This window comes from Nyctereutes procyonoides, unplaced genomic scaffold, assembly GCF_905146905.1.
Source record: "Nyctereutes procyonoides isolate TBG_1078 unplaced genomic scaffold, NYPRO_anot_genome, whole genome shotgun sequence".
NCBI lineage: Eukaryota > Metazoa > Chordata > Mammalia > Carnivora > Canidae > Nyctereutes > Nyctereutes procyonoides.
Genome location: NW_026575041.1, coordinates 25,813,938 through 25,837,888, shown reverse-complemented (window position 1 = coordinate 25,837,888; position 23,951 = coordinate 25,813,938). Strand labels below are relative to the sequence as shown.

General features: G+C 34.4%; 1 protein-coding gene and 1 non-coding gene across 2 annotated transcripts in view; one reads left to right on the top strand and one right to left on the bottom strand.

Annotated features, from left to right (window-relative positions):
* CNTN5 (contactin 5) overlaps positions 1–23,951 on the bottom strand; it is a 488,760-nt gene that overhangs the window by 282,033 nt on the left and 182,776 nt on the right. The window contains exon 8 of the mRNA XM_055320376.1: positions 23,765–23,867. Within this exon, the coding sequence (XP_055176351.1) occupies positions 23,765–23,867 (103 nt within the window). The remainder of the gene's footprint in view (positions 1–23,764; positions 23,868–23,951) is intronic.
* LOC129506833 (U6 spliceosomal RNA) lies at positions 13,812–13,918 on the top strand. Its single transcript, XR_008663867.1, has one exon. It is a non-coding gene; the product is annotated as a U6 spliceosomal RNA (small nuclear RNA).

Below are 23,951 nucleotides of genomic sequence, written 5' to 3'. Positions count from 1 at the left end.
CAACTGTTCCTCCTGAGGTAAACAACCCCCGCTGAGCCCTGCAGCAGGCAGGGGCAGAGCAGCTCCCCCAAGTGCTAACACCTGAGAATCAGCGCAACAGGCCCCTCCCCCAGAAGACCAGCTAGAGGGACCAGTGATACTCCCCCGTGTTCCAATACAACTTGTTTTTGGCCACTCTGCACTGAGCAAAATGACTAGAAGGAAAACCTCACTTCAAAAGAAAGAATCAGAAACAGCCCTCTCTCCCACAGAGTTACAAAATCTGGATTACACTTCAATGTCAGAAAGCCAATTCAGAAGCACCATTATACAGCTACTGGTGGCTCTAGAAAAAAGCATTAAGGCCTCACGAGACTTCATGACTGCAGAATTTAGATCCAATCAGGCAGAAATTAAAAATCAATTGAATGAGATGCAATCCAAACTAGAAGTCCTAACGACGAGGGTTAACGACGTGGAAGAACGAGTGAGTGACATAGAAGACAAGTTAATGGCAAAGAGGGAAACTGAGGAAAAAAGAGATAAACAATTAAAGAACCATGAAGACAGATTAAGGCAAATAAATGACACTCTAAGGAAGAAAAACCTACGTTTAATTGGGGTTCCCGAGGGCGCCGAAAGGGCCAGAGGGCCAGAATATGTATTTGAACAAATCCTAGCTGAAAACTTTCCCAATCTGGGAAGGGAAACAGGCATTCAGATCCAGGAAATAGAGAGATCCCCCCCTAAAATCAATAAAAACCGTTCAACACCTCGACATCTAATAGTGAAGCTTGCAAATTCCAAAGATAAAGAGAAGATCCTTAAAGCAGCAAGAGACAAGAAGTCCCTGACTTTCATGGGGAGGAATATTAGGGTAACAGCAGACCTCTCCACAGAGACCTGGCAGGCCAGAAAGGGCTGGCAGGATATATTCAGGGTCCTAAATGAGAAGAACATGCAACCAAGAATACTTTATCCAGCAAGGCTCTCATTCAAAATGGAAGGAGAGATAAAGAGCTTCCAAGACAGGCAGGAACTGAAAGAATATGTGACCTCCAAACCAGCTCTGCAAGAAATTTTAAGGGGGACTCTTAAAACTCCCCTTTAAGAAGAAGTTCAAGTAACTCTGAACATGAATGGGCTTAATGACCCCATCAAAAGGCGCAGAGTTTCAGACTGGATAAAAAAACAGGACCCATCTATTTGCTGTCTACAAGAGACTCATTTTAGACAGAAGGACACCTACAACCTGAAAATAAAAGGTTGGAGAACCATTTACCATTCAAATGGTTCTCAAAATATACCCTAAAAACTACAGAACACTTCTGAAAGAAATTGAGGAAGACACAGAGTTGGAAAAATATTCCATGCTCATGGATTGGCAGAATTAATATTGTGAAAATGTCAATGTTACCCAGGGCAATTTACACGTATAATGCAATCCCTATCAAAATACCATGGACTTTCTTCAGAGACTTAGAACAAATTATTTGAAGATTTGTGTGGAATCAGAAAAGACCCCAAACAGCCAGGGGAATTTTAAAAAAAGAAAACCATATCTGGGGGCATCACAATGCCAGATTTCAGGTTGTACTACAAAGCTGTGGTCACCAAGACAGTGTGGTACTGGCACAAAAACAGACATATAGATCAATGGAACAGAACAGAGAACCCAGAAGTGGAGCCTGAACTTTATGCTCAACTAATATACAGTAAAGGAGGAAAGACGATCCACTAGAAGAAAGACAGTCTCTTCAATAAATGGTGCTGGGAAAATTGGACATCCACATGCAGAAGAATGAAACTGGACCACTCTCTTGCACCATGCACAAAGATAAACTCAAAATAGATGAAAGATCTAAATGTGAGACAAGATTCCATCAAAATCCCAGAGAAGAACTCAGGCAACACCCTTTTTTAACTTGGCCACAGTAACCGGAGAAGGACAAACAGTGTATGTTCTCATTCATTTGGGGAATATGAATAATAGCGAAAGGGAATATAAGGGAAGGGAGAAGAAATGTGTGAGAAATATCAGAAAGGGAGACAGAACATAGAGACTCCTAACTCTGGGAAATGAACTGGGGGTGGTAGAGGGGGAGGAGGGTGGGGGGTGGGGGTGAATGGGTGACGGGCACTGAGGGGTACACTTGACGGGATGAGCACTGGGTGTTATTCTGTATGTTGGTAAATTGAACACCAATAAAAATTAATTTATAAAAAAAAAATAAAGTAGAATTCTTGCAGATAGTATATAATAGGGTTTTGCTTTGTCATCTAGTCTGCTTTTGGTGTGTTTCAGTGAGTTTACATTTCATATCTGTATTGGGGTTTAAATCTAACATTATGAATTTTTTGTCTATCCCATAAAGTGTTTCCTTTTGCCTTCTTTTCTTGCCTTATTTTCTATTAATCTTTTTTTTTTAGTATTTCACTAAAGTCCTCTATTGTCTTATTAAGTACAGCTCTTTTTTTAAATGTGTGCATGGTTGCTCTAAGGTTTGCAATATTTACTTGAGAACATTATGCTAACATGTCTCTCTCCTTTGTGCTATACTTAATCATGGTCATTATTTCTACATACTTTGTAAACCTTCCAACACATTGTTATTATTTTTACTTTAGACAAAAAAGTGGAATTAGAAACTTGAGAAACTAAAAAGATTAAATACATTTTATATTTACACACACAAACACACATGCATACATATAAGCATTTTTTTGTTGTTGTTCTTCTTTCCTTTGTGGGGATTAGTTTCCAAATAGTATTAGTTTTCCATTAGCCTTAGAGAACTTTCCTTAGCATTCCTATAGTGCTAGTACATCAAATTATTCAAAGTTTTGTTTTTGTTTGACAATATCATTATTTTGCTTTCAGTTTGAAGAATATTTTCACTAGATAAATAACTTTGACTATTTTATTTTATTTTTTTTTAACTTTGACTAATTTAAAAGATTTTTTAATCACTGTCTTTTGTAATTAGATTATGGTGTGTCTAGAAACATTTTTCTTTGTCTTTGTCTTTATGTTACTTTGGTTTCATTGAACTTTGGGGATCTGTGAAGTCATATTTTTCCATCATTTGACAACTTTTGGCCACAATCTTCAATTTTTTTTTTGTCTATCCTTATTTTCTGAAACTAAACTTTTGTGTATATTAGATAATTTAATTATTGTTTCACAGATCTCTTAGCACAATTAAGTTTTTTGCTTTCTACATACTATATTTTGTATAGTTTATTTTTGTTCTATCTTCAAGTTCATTCATCTTTTCTTCTATGATATTAAGCCTACCAGGTAAATTTTTCATATGAGAATAATCACTTAGGTAAATTTTTCATATGAGAATAATCACTTTTTAATATTCCTTTCTTGTATGTAAATTTCTATATTTTCTCAGTGAAATACAAAATTACTAAACACTTATTTTGCATAGTGTCTTTTTCTTGTGTCTCTAATCTTTATATCACTTCTACCTTAGTTTGTGTTGGGGGCTTAGTAAATAGAATTATAGCTGCCTTTTAATTATTTACCTAAGAATATACTACTAAAAATACTCACAACCAATTTAAAATGCTAGTCTTCATTTTCTTGTTTTTCATGTCTTAATTTTGAGTGGTATTCCATTGACTTTCTGACTCCTGCTTGAACCATTTTAAGTTACTTTATTTACTTAACTGTAATAAAATCTCAATTCCTATGCATCCCCTGATTTAATCTACCAAGGAAAGAAACCCAATATGAATAGAAACAAAATAGTATTTGAAGGCAAGTCTGTGAGAAAGGAATGAGTACATCTAAGATATGATTGCAAAGGGCATGAGAAAACACTTCTGGTACTAGGGAGACAAAAATGTGCTTTGATGGCAGAAGAAAAAAGGAGATCTAACATGGAAAAAAAAATCAAGAGAACTTTATGCTAGACCTGTATTCAAAATAAAGACAAATAAAATGAATGACCTAATGCCTTAAGAAATCCATATCTTAATTTGAAAGACAAAAAAAGATGAACAAAATGATTCAAATACAGAAGGATACAGTGTTAAGAGAACACAGTAAAAAATACTATTTATATTAGACTGGGAGGTATGGGAATGCAGCCCAAAGGGATGACACATGAGGTGAGCCTTGAAGATTAAGGAAAATTCAGCCAGTCAGCAAAAGTATATTCTTGGCAGTAAAATCCATGCACATGAATACAGAAACTATGAGATAGCGTGGCAGATTGGTGGAACTTCACAAAACTTGGTATGCTACATTGCATGATGTATTCAGGAAAGCACTGGCAAGCTTATGGAAAGTGCACATTTTCCCTTCAAAAATAAAGATATCTTCAAATTAATGCTGTTTATTTCCATTTTTGTCTTTCTCATACTCTTAAGATTAGTATCATAAAATATTTGCCTCTAAGTTGTTAGAAGCTTTGGAATGTGAACATTTTGAAAAGTATTGATGGAGTAACTGAAAGTCTATTTGGAAAGATTTCTGAACACAATAATATACATATGCTATTATTAAATGAAATAGTAATCATGAGCCTACTGGCAGTGCTCACTTAAAAAAAAAAAGATTTATTTATTTATTAATGAGAGACAGAGAGATTGGTAGAGACAGAAGCAGAGGGAGAAGCAGGCTCTCTTCAGGGCCGATGTGAGACTCGATCCTGGATCCTGGGGTCACGACCTGAGCCGAAGGCAGATGCTCAGCCACTGAGTCACCCGGAAGTCCCTCACTTTTTTACAGGCATTTTGGATGCCCCATGGTCATTTACTTTGTCCATGATGATGTAGGGGAAATCAAATATTTTTGCTCCTTTCAAATAATTTATTTGAAATCAAGAAAAATTCATTAGTTTTCTGTAGGCATTTGGGATTTGAAAAATTATTCATATAGTAAGATTTTAATGTTTCATATTATTGAAAGCAACTTTCTTTTCAATAATAACATGAATGTGAGATTGTTGCTTAAAAAGAGGATTGATTTTAGCTATACTGAAAGGATGAGTAGAGATGTCAGCTTTGATGGTAAGCCAGACCACAGTTACATTTTTCCCTATTTGAAATTATATTTGTTCTACTATACATTTGACTTTCATGTAGAATAAGCAATGTGACTTAAAGAAGATAAAGGGGCTTTTTTCTAGCTAACGTTATACTGAGAATGGCATTATTCATTTGGCTCAAAAATATCTGTTAATAACAGTAAAAGATGATGTGAAGCTGCATTGAAATTCTGACACAAGCTTTTTGTTATGTGCTATTGAAGTGACAGGATAAAAGGGGCCTCCAAATGTAGTTCTAGAAAGTAAGGAAAGTGTTGGATGAACTTTGGCCATTGTTGCAGTCGTTAACGGTATTTTTTAAAAATCATTTTTATTTATAGGATAAGATAATATGTAGAGTCTGTCAAGGCAGAAGGAATACTTAGCTGTAAGGATTTAATGATTTCAAAGGAAAGTACTCCCCAACTGCAAATCACCATCTATAGACAAATTGTAGGTCTGTGTAGTGGAGCTTCCCATTTTCCTTGCATAAGTCACAAGTGACACATGAATTTTACATCTGATGTGAAAATATATACAGTTATGGCTCCTTTGTGATTTGCACAATAAAAGAAGGAAACATTGTATATCTTTTCTAGAAACTGAAAGAACTAAGTTTTATAACTTTTCTCTAAGAAAGCACATTTAAAAAAAATCATAAAAAAGCTATTGAAAGGTATTTTTCTTTTGTGATCTCATATCCCCCCTGCAAAAAAAAAAAAAAAAATAGAGAGAAAGAAAGAACAAAATCAATCACTAATGTGGGTAATCATAATATGCAAAATGTTTGAAGGTAAAAGTTTTCTTTGTAAAAGTCGAATCAGAGAAAATGATGCCTGGTTCTTTTTTGAGACCCCCCCCCCCCCCCCCCGTCTCAGCCACCAAATAATCAGACTGATTATTTTTTTTTCCTTTGGAGAAGAAATTAACTGCATTTAACTAAGTATAAGCTCTAGATCCCTCTGCTTTATATTCTTGACCAACGTCAAGATTCTTGACTCATAGCCTTCCCATGGTATGATTTCTGCTTAGGATCTAAGAGTCACAGCTCAGAATATGTTATCCCATCATTTTTAATTACCTTAGACAAAGAATCAAATTCAGGTAAAAAAAAAAAAACTTGGTAGTCTTTTTGAGATATCGGCTGGTATGGACTTTATGTTTTTACCATTGTTTTATAAAATTTACTTATTTTCCTAGCATTAAAAATAATAATGGGGGCACCTGGGTGGTTCAGTTGGTCAAGCATCTGCCTTTGGCTCAGGTCATGATCCCAAGGTCTTTCCTTCCTTCTGTTAATTTTGGGTTTAGTTCATACTTCTTCAAGTTTTTGAGCTGTGAAATTAGGTTGGTTACTTCACTTTTTTTTTTTTTTTTGGTTTGTAATGTATTTCTTATCATAAACTTCCCTCCTAGTACTCCTTTTCTGCATCTCATAAGTGTGTTCATATGTTGTATTTTGTTTTTATTTATCTCAAGACATTTTCTAAGGTTTATTTTGAATATTTTCTTTGACCAATTGATTGTTTGGTGTGTTGTTTATTTTCCATTTATTTGTGATTTTTCCAGTTTTCCCTTCTGTTATTGCTAGTTTTATTCCACTGTGGTGGAGATGATACTAGGTATCATTTCAGTCTTAAGATTTTTAAGCATTGGCTTGTGGCCTACTATGTGATCTATCCTGAAGACTGGAGGATCCCTGGGTGGCGCAGCGGTTTGGCGCCTGCCTTTGACCCAGGGCGTGATCCTGGAGACCCGGGATCGGATCCCACGTCGGGTTCCCGGTGCATGGGGTGCATGGAGCCTGCTTCTGTCTCTGCCTCTCTCTCTCTCTCTCTCTCTCTCTGACTATCAGAAATTAATAATAGTAAAAAAACCTGCTATCCTGAAGACGGTTCCATGTGTGCTTGGTAAGAATGTATATTCTCCTGCTGTTGGGTAGAATGTATATACGTATAGGACCAAATGGCCATGTGGTCTATTATATTGTTCATATCTGGGGTTTTCTTTTTGGTTTTCTGTCTGGATGTTCGTTATTGATAGTGGAGTACTGAAGTTTCCTATCTTTTTTAAGATTTATTCTTTCTATTAGAAAGAAAGAGGGGCAGCCCGGGTGGCTCAGCGGTTTGGCACCGCCTTCAGCCCAGGGTGTGATCCTAGAGTCCCGGATCGAGTCCCACGTCGGGCTCCCTGCATGGAGCCTGCTTCTCCCTCTGCCTCTCTCTCTCTCTCTCTCTCTCTCTCTCTCTCTGTCTTCCATGAATAAATAAATAAATAAATCTTAAAAAAGAAAAAGAAATAAAGAAAGAAAGAGAGAAAAAGAGGGGTGGGGGATGGACAGATGGAGAAAGAGAATCTCAAGCAGATTCCTCACTGAACTTGGAACCTGATGTGGGGCTTGATCTCACAATCCTGAGATCATGACCTGAATGTAAATCAAGAATTGAACACTCAACCAACTGAGACATCCAGGTGCCCCTTAAAGTTTTCTATTATTATTGTATTGTTGCTTATTTCTCCTTTCAAGTTTGCTTTTTGTATTTAAATGCCCTGATACTGGGTGCATATATATTTATAAGTGCTGTATCTCTTTAAACTCTCAATTTGGATAAATATGTAATCATAATAAATCCATACTCTTGTGATAAATTCTCAGTAATAGTTATTACAAACAATACATTGCTAAGAGGAAACCTAAAGCTACTTAATACGTTTTATTTCCTAATTAAATTTAGAAAAGGATAAGAAAGATACATTTTCTCTCTAGAACATTTCTAGTTGTTTTTGTTTGTAACCTTGTCATTTTGAATAATTTCCCATTTTGGCTAGTGTTAAGGGATTAGACTAAAGTTTATAATAATACTTAAAATAGTTCAAGGTAAAATAAAATATAATTGCTTAATATATTTAAAAAACTAAATTCAAATTAATATAATAACTAAGTTCCATTGCAGAAAAAAATAGCATTTAATGCACTCAAATAGATAACCTGATTTTCTGTAACTAATCATCCTACAATAACATTCTTAGAATGACTGTCTTCTCAGAATCTTCATTCCCCAAGTTCCTGAACCATTGTTTCAAGTAAAATCTCTGCTTTCTTGTGTATCTCTCCATCAATTAGTTGGAAATACAATAACATTGATCTTAGCAGCCACCAGAATTTTATGTAAACCTACTGTCTATACACTGGTGGAGTGGAAAGTATAATAGATAAATAGCAATGCATTGGGGATCCTAGACCTAGTTTTGTGATTTTATGGGAGATTCTTGGCAGTTGTTTAATTTCTACCTAGGTCTTAATTTATTGAATGATTGTATTTGGGAAATGAGGCTTTTCCAGTTCTTGATTCATCTATGATTCTTGGACTATAACAATTATAGAGCTATTATTAACTGAGCTTTGACTTTGTTTGCAAATTTTTATTTGGTATCTTGTTTAATTTTCACAGAAGCCTAAGATGTACGTTTAATTTTGTATATTTTATGAGTAAGAAAACTGACAGAGAAAGGAGAACACTTTTACACTGTTAGTGGAAATGCAAACTGGTACAGCCACTCTGGAAAAGTGTGGAGGTTTCTCAAAAAGTTAAAAATAGAAGTACCTTATGATTGAGTAATTGACTACTATGTTTTTACTCAAAGGATACAAAAATACTGATTCAAAGGGATATGTACACCCAGATATTTATAGCAGTATTATTAACATAGCCAAATGTGGAAAGAGCCCAAGTGTCCATCAACTGATAAAGGGATTATGAAGATGTGATACACACACACACACACACACACACACACACATACACAATGGAATATTAGTCATAAAAGAGAATTGCCATTTGCCATTTACAATGATGTGGATGCAGCTAGAAAGTATTATGCCAAATGAAATGTCAGTCAGAGAAAGACAAATACCATATGATTTCACTCAGATGTAGAATTTAAGAAACAAAACAAATGACATAAGGGGAAAAAAGAGAGCAGAAAACCATAAACAGATTCTTAACTATAGAGAACAAACTGAGGATTGCTAGAGGGGAGGTGGGGGGGATGGGTTAAATAGATGATGGTATTAAGGATGGCACTTGTGATAAGCACTGGATATTACATATAAATGATAAATCATTAAATTCTACTCCTGAAACTAATATTACACTGTAGGTTAACTAACTGGAATTTAAATAAAAACTTGACAATATAAAAAAAGAGAAATTAAGCAATCCTCTATCAGCAAAGGAAAGAAAGATAACTCTAAAGCCATTATTTTTGTGCATTTCAAATATACATATTTATGTATATTATCTCTGGCTCTTTAGGATATTTATAAAGAAGAGATGGAGAGAAGTGGACAAATGAGATTTATGGAACACATGGCATTTTTGTATTTCACAGTAAATTATATGAATCTGTGTCATAATTTAATCTCTCAGATGGTTAAAATACCATGCTGATGAGATAACATGTTAGTGAGAAGATTATGGCTTTCATGTACTCTTAGGATAGTAAATTCTGTTCTCTACTACAGCCATATTCTTTTTAAATGGGTAGTGCAAAAGTGCACCAAACATGAAAACACATATTATTGATTATATGATTGATTTTATTAGTACAAATTAATTATATTTCTCCTTACCATAACCTCTATTAAAGTTCAAAGCAAGACCAGAACAATTAGTGAGGGTTTACACTTATTCAATTAATAATTAGGAGCACGATGTTTTGAATTAAAGTATAGAATAAGCCTTAATACTCTATTTCTTAAAGATTTTATTTATTTATTCATGAGAGACACAGAGAGAGAGAGGCAGAGACATAGGCAGAAGGAGAAGTAGGCTCCCAGAAGTAGTAGAGAAGCCTGGTGTGGAACTCAATCCTGGACCCCAGGGTCATGCCCTGAGCAAAGGCAGATGCTCAACTGCTGAGTCACCCAGGCATCCCTACTCTATTTTTTTTAAGTAGGCGACATAAGCAGATATTGAACAATTATTTAACATACAATATTAGTCATTATTTTGTTGTAAAGATATAATGAAAGGGCTGTGGATATTTATTTCCAATCTTTACATGTTTAAAATTTACATGATTTATTAGAACATTTTTTAGTTCACAAAAGCAAAGAGGCACAAATAGTCAATGAATCATATAAAGGGTAGATTACTCCATAGTCTACCTCAGTTATGGAGAAGCAGTTTCAAATTTGCCTTTCAGTGTCCCTTTTTTTTTAAAAAAAAAATTGTACCACATATGTACCTACATTTCAGTTGCATTTTTAAAAATATTGTATTACCTATCGACTCTAAAGTCACTGAGGATCTTTTTAGTCAAGAAGAATCCAGCCCATATTGTAATTAAAACCAGAATATGGCACAAGCCTTTTTTGTTTGACCATTGTTTCCTTATACCCAGATCATTATAGCTCTTATGGCAATAGTTATGAAGCTATTAAAACTAATGGTGAAGTAGTATTTATCTATTTGTATGTATTTTCCTAAATATGTGACTCTTGGTACTTAAGATTTTGGCCTCTTGTTATTCTCTTAATTGGTATATCAAATCTGATGCAGAAATGATGATATAAATTATTTAAATATTATCAACCAAAGTAAAAATGTTACTCTTCATTTATGGAATATTATTTCTAGAAAATAGTCTTTAAACTCATGAGGAAAAAAGGAAGATTTTAATCTGGAAGCATATTTCAGAATGATAAAACTGACAAAAAATCCCATATTTCACATCAATAGAAATGTTGTTATAGATTCAGAGTTTCTTTGGACTGGTAAGTCTCATGGCAATATATATTATTAGTAGAAATCCAGAGAGTGAATTTTCTATAATCCATTTTTAGTTAAAACTATGACAAGCTAAATGGTATCAGTGAGAGTGAAGTATATAGAATGCTAACATTCCTGGTTTAGGAAAAGCTTCAGAAATGGACTGTATCTTGGTGGGTAATTCATAAAGAATCAAAATATTGGATAATAGACAATTGAATTAAAATATACAATGCTTCACAAAAATTTCAGAGAGCTAGGGTAAAAGAAGACTTAACATGTAATTGGCAGGATTTTACATGTTGAATCTCTTAATGAAACCTAATAGTAACTTTATATGGTAGATATTGTTATTTCTAGTTTATAGATTTTGAAAATGAGATTCAAAGTGACGGGCACTGAGGGGGGCACTTGACAGGATGAGCACTGGGTGTTATTCTGTATGTTGCCAAATTGAACACCAATAAAAAATAAATTTATCATTAAAAAAATAAAACAAATTGGGTAACTCATCTGATATCATATAGCCACTAAATAATTGAATTGATATTTGAAATTAAGTATCTCAAACTCCAAAGCTGTTGTTTTGTCCTGCCACTTGGCACTGAAAAAAATCTGCTTCAACTATAGAAGATTTATAGGTTCTTATGAATTTAATCTGTGTGTGTGTTTAGAATTGTAGGAAATTAGATAACTACTTTTTTACCTTTTCTGTTTTAAATTCTCTTGGAGGAAGGATTTGGTCAAAGGAATGTTCTATTATCTTTTTCTTGCTAGGGTTTGGCCATAACTTTTTTCTAATAAAGGTAAAGCATACTACATTCCATATGGAGATTGTTTTATTTCTAACTTCTCAGTTTTATGAAGATAGTTAAGGTAGTCTTACTTTTGAGTAACTACAAATGCCTGAGAAGGAAACAGCTAAAAATTGACAAATATATGTGACAAAAATGGATCTCAAAATATTGGATATCAGGCTGTAAAAGATAATGATCCCTGAAATAAGTTAAATAAGCACTTGGAGCATATAACTAACTGACTCCATTTGCTCTCTGGGCAAAATTGGGAAGACTCATGCAAAACTCAACTGCCTTCTCGAGCTGAGGACATGGGTCTGGAAGTCTGGGGAAGCTAAGGCAGCTAGAATTCATAGACTTTGGAGAGGAGAGCTTCACAGAGAAAATGTTAGGGATCCACAGAAGACCTTCCATGGGTATTGTTTAGTACTTATCAGCATATGTATATGAGGAAACTACTTACAGATGGAAAAGGGCATCCTAAAAGGATTGGAAGAAACAGTGTCCAGAATATGCCCAGAATATGAATAGTTTCTACCCTGATAGCCAGAGTGGACAATGTCATAATTTAGGAGCCATTTTCTAGTGCACTAAGAAGTCTTGCCTTAGTGGTGGGGGAGAAAAAAGTACCCCTAAACTAATTGCTGCTCAGGTCTTTAAAAAAGCACAAAAGAAAATCCTGAGTGAATCATATAGTTTCCAAGTTGGTTGATCACATCTCAGAACAAAGATCAAGAATATAAAAATATACAACATCCAACAATGTAAAATTCAAATATCTGGCACCAATAAAAAATTCCAGATATGCAAAAAAAATAAAAACTTATAACTCATAATAGGAACAAAATCAATGAACTGAAATGAACACAAAAAGAATACATACAATAGAATTATTAAACCAGAACATTAAGCAATTATTTCAATTAGGATACATATATTCAAGTACTTAGAGAAAATATGCTATTTAGGGAGAAATAAAAGCTTGTGTGCATACAAAAATTTGTAAACAAATGTTCAGAAAGTTTAACTGGTAATAGATGAAACTTGGGAGCAACTGAAATGTCTATCAACAGATGAATACATGAACACATTTTGATGCAGTCATAAAATAGAATACCACTCAGCAATATCAAGGAGTGAACTACTGACATACCTAACAACTTGTGTGAAACTCATAATGATTATTCTAAGTAAAATAAGTCAGAAAAAGAAAGTGTATATTGTGTTATTGGTTAAACAGGACTTTAGAAAGATGCAAACTAATCTATAGCAACAGAACACAAATCAGATCAGTGGTTTCCTGGGGTTAGGAAAGCATAGATAGGAAGAAGGGAAATAGTACAAATGTACATGCAGAAATTACTATAGGTATGTTCATATTATGGCTATGTGAAGGTTCATGGACATATACATGTTAAAATGTATCACATTGCATACTTTAAACATTTTGTCACATGCCAGTTATATCCTTAATCAAGCTTTTAAGAAGCAGTCTGAAGAAATGCTTGGGAAGTACATTTAATTTACCTAATTGGGTTTCTGACTTAATATATTTTATTTTATCTACACATTTAAATCACTGAAAGTGTGTTAGAATATGAATTCTTAAGTATGCTTCAAGTAAAAAATGTTCTTGTTGAAAAAAATAAAGAATATGTATTTTTTCCATTATACTCCCCTAACTCAAAAATGAAAACAAAACAAAAAAACTAAGGTGGTATCTACTTTATGCTTAATCTCTTTAGATACTACTTTTTATGTTTCCTCTATTTTCTCTTATTTATGACATACATTCAACAAAATGGGGCCAGAGACTCCAGAAATGATTAAGAGAATGGGCAGAGGGATTATTCTGGACTCTTTTACATTTCAATCCCCAATTTTAAAAGATGTTTATGTGTGGAATCTCACAGATGACATGGCTGGAAGTAACAGAGACTGTTGATGCTACAAAAAATGTGTTGATTTAATGCAATAAAATATGCAGTCAACAACCATCTTTCTAATAGCTTTTGAATGCTATAGGGGATATATTGTATTTATTAAATCAGATTTTAAAAATTAAACTGCATATAAATGGAAGAGGAACATGTCATTGACTTGATCATTATGTTAAGGTTGAACCTATGCTACTTTAGCTTTAATTCACTCTAATTCATCAAATCTAAGCTATCTCTGATTATAAGAGGCGACATTATTTTAAGAATTGCTAGAAAGTGCTTGCTTTGGCAGCACATATACTAAAATTGGAACGATACAGAGAAGATTAGCATGGCCCCTGCGCAAGGATGACACGCAAATTCGTGAAGCGTTCCATATTTTTTGAGCATTGGGTGTTATTCTGTATGTTGGTAAATTGAACACCAATAAAAAATAAATTTATTAAAAAAAAAGAATTGCTAAGAAAGAAAACATTGCCAATTAAACTACAACATATCAACAATTGTAATATAAATCTGGATTACATAGATTCTTTTAAAAATTGTATGCTTTGGGGTGTATATTTATACTTTCTCTCAGTAGAGTGTGGCTAAGTGTAATGGAATTACACGAAGGTGGAGATTAGAAGATATTCTTCCCCTATGTATCTGTGTAAGAAACACTGATATGTGTTTTTCTTTCAGAAATGTTGAAAGGGCTACATTTCTCTGTAGGAATGTATAAAATAAATGACCTGATTCATAATGTGCCTTCCTTTAAGAAAATGGCCATAAATAAGACATTCTAAAAGTTGTAACCATATTGATTCAATCCCCAAAAGAAAATAAGGTAACAGAAATGACCAAAAGTACTTATTATTTGCCTTTTGTACTATAACAGCAGCTGACACATATCACCATTGACTATCACTTTTGTAGCTATTGGATATCAGGGTATCAGCTAAATTATTCTTCACACTAAAAATATTATTATAAAGACTTGACATGAAACCGTTCTGCACTATATAGCCACCAATAAAAACAATGACAGAAGAAGGTAAGGTGTTGCTATATTGCAAATGAATAAAAAATAAAGAAAAAACAAGATGGCAAGTGTTTAATTTATGTCTTAACATTTTCTTTCTTGAGATATCCTTTCTGTGGACTTAATACTTTATTCACATACATGCACACATTTCACTTGTACAGAAAAACATTGAACTTAATTACACTAAATGTTAACATTTACAAATGAATCTACCACTGAAAATCAAGCACACAGCTAAGAACAATTAATGCAAAAAGCATCAAACAAAAAAAATAAAAAATAAAACGAAACCCTTTACTTCCCTGTCATATGAAATAGAAAATGTTTATATAGAATGAAGAATCATAAAATGATTTATCTAAGGCAACAATGCATGAGATATAAGACAATTCTGATTATACATTATATGTGCAGATACCTTTCATTTAATTGCATATTTTAAAAAGTTCTTTAGATTCAGAACATAGAAGTGAAGAATGTGAAATTGTAATGCTTTAACTTCACAGTAAGTTGTTTTACAATAAATGTTATTTCAGGGATAAATAAAAGCTAGCTAATGTTAACTGTAAGTAAAGGCATAGAAGATGGTTTTGAGATGGTTCAATTAACATCCTTATCCCTATGACTTCACCATCCACCCTCTTATCTTTTTTATTTTCTTAAGATTGATTGATTGATTGATTGATTATAAGCAGGGGGACAGGCAGAAGGAAAGGGAAAGAGAGAATCTCAAGTAGACTCCACGCTAAGTGTAGAACTCAACATGGACTCAATCCCATGACCCTGAAATCATGATCTGAGCCAAAATCAAAAGTCAGATGTGAAAAAAAAAAAAGTCAGATGTATAACTGAGCCAATTAGTTGTCCTCACCTATCTTATCTTAATGGCATCTGTTTCCAAGTTTTATTGTGCCCTGAGAGAGATATTCTAAGGAATTATGTCTCTGGTTAGTTATTTGGTAAGAACATTAGTGTGAACAAATGAGCTTTAAAATGGGGCTTCTGTGTCTTGGTGTCATGGAAATCAAAAATACAAGGGAAAGTTTTTTCCTATATCAAATATTAGACAAAGACTAAAGACATAGAGATACGATGCACCCTCCAAACTTCAGAGTTAATTCTGAACTGAGAAGAATAAGACATACAAGAATTGATGGGATTAGATATTCATAGACATATTTCTTGACACCACACTGTAGAAAGTAATTTCTGGAAATGAGATTACTGAGGCTAAGGTCCTTTCCTAAAAACCCAAAGGAAACCACCAATTTAAATATGTAATTAATAAATTAAAAATTTTGCCTAGAAATTGTTATACATTGTTATGAGGTTGTTAATACTAATAGCTTTTGTGTTATAAAAGCTTTTTATTTTTTAATTGGTAAAGCATATCAGAAAACTAGATAGTAATATGAGTAATAAGAAAATTAGTTTCTCCTTAACACTATCCAGAGATGTTTTTAATCATATTGGCAGGTGCATATATACAGATATATTTTGAGAAGAAAAAGACAATCCTTCAGTTTATAGTGGCTTAATAGTTATGGTCCTTTGAGAAGTTCATTCTCTTTGTTCTAACTCTGCTTAGAGGCCATCAACTTTGTAGTCATGTTTCTATTGAGGGCATTGTTTATTTCTATAAATAACTAGACCTGGTTACTAGTTAATTATCACAGTTTCTTTTCTGATTTATCATAGTGACTTTGGTGGGAAACCAATCATCTAGGACCCATTTATCAAATGTAAAAATTGTATTTCTGAAATTTGGACATAGAGGAACATACACTACTGCATCAGACTTCATCAAGGTGAAGTCATCCTCTGGTGTGCAGCTAAATAGGACCACTTTTGTTTTTAGTTTTACAATCTAAGTGCCTATGCATAAGTGATCTCAGGCTCAGAATTCTTTAATATGTTACTTCATTTCTCCTTCCCCATGAGCTTATATGCATACCTATTATATCGATGAATGATTTAATTCCTTGCCATCAACTTGTCTTCTATGTCACTCACTCTTTCTTCCACCTCATTAACCCTAGCAGTTAGGACATCTAGTTTGGATTGCATCTCATTTAATTGATTTTTAATTCCAGCCTGATTAGATCTAAATTCTGCAGTAACAAAGTCTCTAGAGTCCTTTATGCTTGTTGCCAGAGCCACCAGTAGCTTTATAATTGTGCTTCTGAATTGAATTTCTGACATTGAATTGAAATCCAAATTCTGTAACCCTGTGGCAGAGAGTACTGTTTCTGCTTCTTTCTGTTGTGGTGAGTTCTTCCTTCTAGTCATTTTGTTCAGTGTAGAGTGGCTGTATGAGCAGGCTGAGTAAAGAATATCAACCACGACCTATGTAAATTTCCCCCTAGATGATTCTTGCTAGAAGCAAAAACTTTTCTCTCTGTAGTGTTCCGACTGTTCGTAGGGATTCAGGATGTTTTGAAAGTTATTTAGGTAAGTTGGTGGGGGCAGGTGAGTTGAGGACTCCTACTCTTCCTGAATGATTTAATTCAATGAATGTTCACTTTGTACCAACTAAATGGGAATGGATTTAAGACATTTGTGATTAACATATGATGATGAAAAGGAAGAAAAAGTTAAAGAAAATTTAAGAGTTTATACTTTGAGTAACTGCCTCAGAGGTCACCTCTAATGACAATGAAAACTACTTATGTAGGTAGATGAGGGATGGGTGTGGTAGCTGTATAAGAGTTGGGGTTCTAGGAACATGGTCTGAACCAACACATTGTGGAACAAGGGACTGAAGAATCTTTAAATGGAATAAACTAAGAGTTGAAGTTGGAATCAAGAACCAAAATAAAAGTCCAAAAGAAGTTTTAGGCTGAATGAGATAGAGAGTGATATGAAAACTAAGGAGTAAAGTCCTGGGAACTGTAGGAAACAGAATTATAAAATGCCTATATCAGAGCTTGATAAAAAGCAGAACTTGGAGAAATTCTCAAGACTGGTGAAACATCAATACAGTAATTTTTTTCAAGGACATCTCTAGTCTAATTTGTAGGGAAGAAATGAACTTGGGGGATTTTTATTTTGTTTTTTTATTTTTTTAAGATTTTATTTATTCATGACAGACACACAGAGAGAGGCAGAGACATAGGCAGAGGGAGAAGCAGGCTCCATGCAGGGAGCCTGATGCAGGACTCCATCCCAGAACCCCGGGATCACAACCTGAGCCGAAGGCAGACGCTCAACCATGGAGCCACCCAGTGTCCCTTGAAAGATTTTTAAGTGGCTGAGAGTTTGGGATAGAAGGTTTGAGAGAGGACAATGATGATGCTTAAGGGGGAATACTTGGCTACTAATGTTAGGGAGAGGAAAGTGTCAAGGAAGGAATATCATATTAGAAAAATAATACATGTTTATGATGTATTCAAATTTTCAGTTACTGAAATGAAAAATGCAAAATTTAAAAACTTAAATACTAATGGCATGCTTTTAGCAATGCCTGGTATCTGAATTTCCAACTTAGTATCAAATCATTCTGAGCTTTGCATTTGAAAACATCTTTATATTCTAAATTCATCTTTACCTACTGGACAAATTTTGATGCTGCTCTTGGTCAAACAATTCCAATATGGCAAGAATAAACATATACCAGATAGGCTTAGTTCATACATAGTACAATGAATAGGTAAGACACATGCCCCTTTTTTAGAATCTATATATTGGCTACCTTTAAAAATTAAGATTCTCATGAAACATATCAACCAGAATGAGACCTCAAAAAAGGAGATTCCAGCACATTTGCTCTTATATAAATACACTTTAAAATCAGTAATATGGGTGTTAAATTATTATTTGAAGAGATAATCATTGGACAAAAAATTTAAATTTCTAGTAGAATATTCAGTGGGAATTTGTAGGTGATTGATTACATAAAATTTATAGAAATCCACACTAGATGAGTTCAAAATAAGGACACTGAAGTCAGAAGAATAAAGAATTTGCCTAAATTTACTACTGTTTTTAATCCATTGAGGAGACATGCCAGAGATGTAGTTAAAATTTAACTGAGATATCAAATCATCTAGTATGAGGTAGAATGTCAGTTTTGAGTATACTGAGATTTGGGGTAACTTTTTAATTTTTTTTTCTGCTTTTGCTACACTAAAGGCTCTCTCAGATATCAAGATTATGTATCTGGTGAATTTTGTGGGGTGTGGGATAGGAGTTGCTAACCTCTGATGGATATACCAATTCTTTATAGTCTCTTTATGAATGTTATCATCCAAACAGTTTATTAATCCCACAATCAACATTCAGTAGAAGAAGTTATTCTATGAAAACTCCAGGGAGATTCACTCAAAATTAAGCTGTTGGATAACTCTAAACTAATGCAAGTAAAAATCTCAGTCATTTTGGGATTGTCTTCTGCTTTATGCCATTGGTGGCTTGTCCTGCATACTAATGTTCTTTACTCTTGAGCATTGAAATACTTAATTTGCTATGGTAACGCCAGAATTATTTATACCAACTGAAAATTGGCATGGTAAATTTAGAAGAGTATTTAGTTTCAGAAGCTGGTTCTGCCTCTCTTGCTTGCTATGTGAGGCCCTGCACAAATATGTAGCTTTCTCTGGTGAGGCAAATTGGTCCTACCTTCTTCCTGGAAAAGGTAGAACTTATGATGCTACCTAACTCTGACTCCAAATGTGAATAATTCTGCAAATTATTGGTCCTGTTTAGTGGACATCTTTGAATGCAAAAGCAAATAAGTAAGCAAATAAGTAAGTAAAATACATAGTTGACATTATGGAAGGGCATTGGAAATATGAAGAGCACCAGGGATCCCTGGGTGGCACAGCGATTTGGCGCCTGCCTTTGGCCCAGGGCGCGATCCTGGAGACCTGGGATCGAATCCCACGTCGGACTCCCGGTGCATGGAGCCTGTTTCTCCCTCTGCCTATGTCTCTGCCTCTCTCTCTCTCTCTCTGTGTGTGACTATCATAAATAAATTTAAAAAAATTTAAAAAAAAAAAGAGCACCAAGTGAAGAAGCACAAAGCATTAGCTTGGCTTTGCTGGTCAAGCCCTTTCCTGTGGAGTCTCAGTTTTCCATTTACAAATTCATATTGGGCTGTATGACCTATTCATTTGGGTACTTTCTGAAATGAGGATGTATCCTTGGTCTCAACAATATGGAAGCAATCAATAGCTCAGAAAGGTGATTTTCTTCACCCCATAATGTACCACTTCCCTGTGATATCTAAATATTTATTGATTCCTAGACCCAGGACTAATTCTCATCCTTAGATTTTCTATTAAGCTAATGATTAAGTAATTTGATTTGAGTTTGATAGGCAAATACCAACAGCTCCAATTTATTTTTAATTCCTAAACCCCCTAGTGACTGGCAGTTCTAAATAAACAGCATTAATAAATCATCAACCTGTAACTGAAGAGTAGATTCTTTCAGGAACATTTACCAGTTGCAGACCATGGGAAGTCTCAGAGGAATATTTGTGATTCTCACAGTTACAGTGGGACACAAGAGCAGCCATTTGAGACAACTTGGCTAATGACTAAGAAAAAGGAAACATAAACTACAGCAAAAAGAACTTTATGGATTGATAACTGGTGCTTTCTTAAATGCAATAAACATGCAAAAAAGAGAAAAACTACTTAATGTTCTGGTTTCTTAATAAATATTTGATGGAGTGTAACAAAAGATCGTTTGTAAATGCTATCTGAATGGGGAAATTGAATGCATTCTTCCCTCCCACTTCGGCACCAGGTTTCAGATGAGCTTGGAAAGGTCACCCACGTAATTATTACAGTAACTGGTTCAAGGCACAGTTTTGAGCACAGTTGATCTAATTGTGTGTTAATGGCTACAAAAGCAAGATAAGGAACATGTAAAGTAAAAAAAACTAAAATATCTGCCTATGACACTATTAGCTTGTAGGATTGTCATAGCAGATAAACTAAATTTGCTTTATGGCATATGGCTTTTTCATTACAGAATAACCGCTGTTTGCCGTTGTACCCAGGGTCATTTAAGCATCAATGACCAAGTTTTGCTCCTTTATTGTTGGTAGCCATGTGACATATCTAGTGATCTTTTTGGGGTCTGCAAAAGGTCACATGGTAAAATGAAATCAGTCAGAAAACCATAGCTAATGTGATATGGTCAGAATTTTCAGGGCCAAGACATGTGAAAGGCGTCTAGAGACTTCTGTCTTACCAAATTAAGGCAGTAACATACTTCCTATTACAAAAGATTGGCCATTCTCATACCTGAATTAAATTCATTAAATATAGTAGCACCTACTGCATGTAAAAATACTCTAGGGATCAAAAAATTGTAAAGAAGTAAAAGAGGACAGATATACACAGCTGACCCAAGGGGGCACTCTGACCAGTGAAACATGAGTGGTCATATAGTTCCAAAGGTAAAAGATCTCAAGTAGAGAAGGCAGGACTTAGCAGAGAAGTGGCTTTTGCCCTAAAATGTGAAGACTAACTAGGATTGTGAGGGCAGGATATTTTAGACTGACAGAACTGAGTCACAGGGCCAGAGAAGTAGAAAAATACCTGTGGATGAGGTATAGAAAGAAGTGTGGTTAAAAGATTGAGGTAAGTTTGGGGGCACCTGGGTGGTTCAGTCAGTTAAGCGTCTGCCTTTAGCTTAGGCTACGATCTTCCAGTACTGGGATCAAACCTCCCATCAAGCTCTCTGCTCAGCGGGGCGTCTGCTTCTCCCTCACCCTCTGCCCCTCCCTTACTCATACTTTCTCATTCCCTCTCTCTTTCTTTCTCCCTCTAAATAAATAAATAAAAGTGTTGAAAAAAAAAGAGGTAGACATAAGTTGGAAAATGTAAAGTGGAACCTGTGTCAGTTCCACCCTTCTTACTCTGTTTTGTGTTGTAAGGGCTGATGAGGAACACCAGATGGGAACCTCTGAGCTTCCAATTTTAAGTAATTCCAGCTTTTCTTGTTTTTCCCCAGAGCCCTAAAGATAATAGCTGCTTTCTAAGTTACTAACTCTCCAAACTTTAAAGTTCTCATTTTACTCCATATTACCTAGTTAATAAGTTAAATAAAGTGGACTTAAGAACTGAGCACAAACAGTTGAAAATATTATCAACTTTCAATTACATTTAGAGAAGGTCTTTGAAATGAAATATTTTCTAGGGCCCTAAGGGATCCCTTACTTGAATTTCCCTTTGACAGATAGTCTTATCTCTCATTTTCTTTCAAGAGTATTGTGTTCAGTGTTTAAAGCAGATCTGGTAAACATCAGACATCTCTTCTCCCCTAACTAAAGTCTCTGGGCTGAATGCTGAACAAGAAAAGAAAAGGCTCTTCATTTCTATTTCCTGCATATACCACTTTAAAATGTTATATAATAATGTAGTTGACAAAAGGAAGCTATTTAAGGCTGCCTAGCTTCTACTCTTAATATTTATCCTGAGAAGGTAGTTGAATGGTCAGTAAAAGAGGATGTCTACAATTTTCATTTCCAACCCTGACCTGGACCGTTTCTCCCTTTTCAGGACACATTACATCTAGCTTATTGGATATTATATCCTTAGATAAGTATAGGGGAAGAGCCTCCACTACTTCTGCTAGTAACTCATTCTCCATGTTAGTGCAAATTCTGGCATTTAAGAATTATTTAACTGCAGGATAGAAGAAGACCTTGGCATCAAGCCAAAACACATTATTTTTGTATTTATCAGAACTTTTAGCTGATTACTCAGGACATTTTCAGACATATTTGACACCACAATATGGGAAAATGGTGAAAAATAAGACTTTTAAGTTATGATTTAATCATGTGCACTTAATATCTTTGGGTTTAGAAGGCTTCCTCAATATTAACTCAAGTACCTCCTAGATGAATTTTAAGTTCTTAAAATATATATCTTATAGGCATATTTTGCTTAAAAATGGACTACATGACTATTTTGTTTTTAGTCTATTATGATCATGCTTCTACTTAGATTGTTCTTTTTAAGATTTATTTATTTATTTTAGAGAAAGAGCATGAGCAGGAGAGGCAGAGAGAGAGACAATCTCAAGCACACTCCATGCTGAGTGTGAAGCCCAATGCAGGCCTCAATCTCACTACCCTGAGATCACAACCTAAGCAGAAACCAAGAGTTGGAAGTAACACTGCTTAATCCAGGCACTCCACGTTTACTTAGGTTTAAATAGATTTGCACATGCATGTTATTCCAAGCAGTTTTGAGATTTAAAAAAAAATGCTGTTTAAATATGTTTATGCCCTAAGCCTATTCTTACTTGCTGAATTTTTCATATTTACTAATATTTTCCTTACCTGTAAGCGAAACTTACTTTAAGCATATTTATATAGCATGTTTTATCTCCAAGTGCTTTATAGCTAGGTTGTGGGAGCTAGCTCACTACAACTGAAGTTAAATGATTAGTAACTTTGATAGAGATGCATTTATGCAAATTATAATTATAGAGTCTAGAAAGGACCCTGAGGTCTTATCACCCTCAAAACAAAACAACAACACCCTGTTTAAATCATAATACTCTAATCAAATATAATCAAAATCTCACTCCTGCATCTACACTCAATACTCATAAACATCATTGACAAGTGATTATATATCATAGAATTTAAGCCCTCAGAAATAGAATCATTAAGTATAGCAGTCATTATAGTGTGATATAAATCATCTCTCTGATTTGGGGAATGATTACATGCTGTACATATCGACAGCTGGTGCTATCATGTTAGCATTCTTTTAGGGGATTTTAAAGTAATCAGTTGGTTCACTGCAACTATTATCTTTATGATTTTAATACTGTTGTCTCACTATATCTTATCAGAATCTATACGCTTTGCATGAGGAGCAGCTAGCACCCTATCTTTTTATCCACTTTTTATTTATATCATTGCTGAATGAAATGTAATAATGACATTGGAAATTTAAGACAGGTTGGCAAATATGTAAAACTCTTATTTAAAGAACTTTCCTTTATGTTAAAATGGTAAAACTATATACATTATTATTCATAGAAATCACTACAAAGATTATTATAATTGGTTACTCCGTCAGTTCCCATTTGACCACCCTCTAGTTTTTTAATGAATAGCCACCAAGGAGCTTCAGGGAAAATGAAATCAAGCAAAGCAGGTAATCCAAAAATAATATATGCCATATTTTAATAAACATTTGTATCTAATTATGGAAGAATATGCACTTACTTGCCAAGTGCAAAGCATTCCATCTTAACAGTTGTTCCCTTAGCAGCTGTAACCGTGAAAGGAAAATGGACCTCGATTTTCGGCTCATACTCTCCCATCACACCTGGGAAATAAAGAACATTCTTTAAGCATAGAATGAATGTCACGGTTTTCTTCCAATCCTGGAAATGACACATTGTGGTTTGGT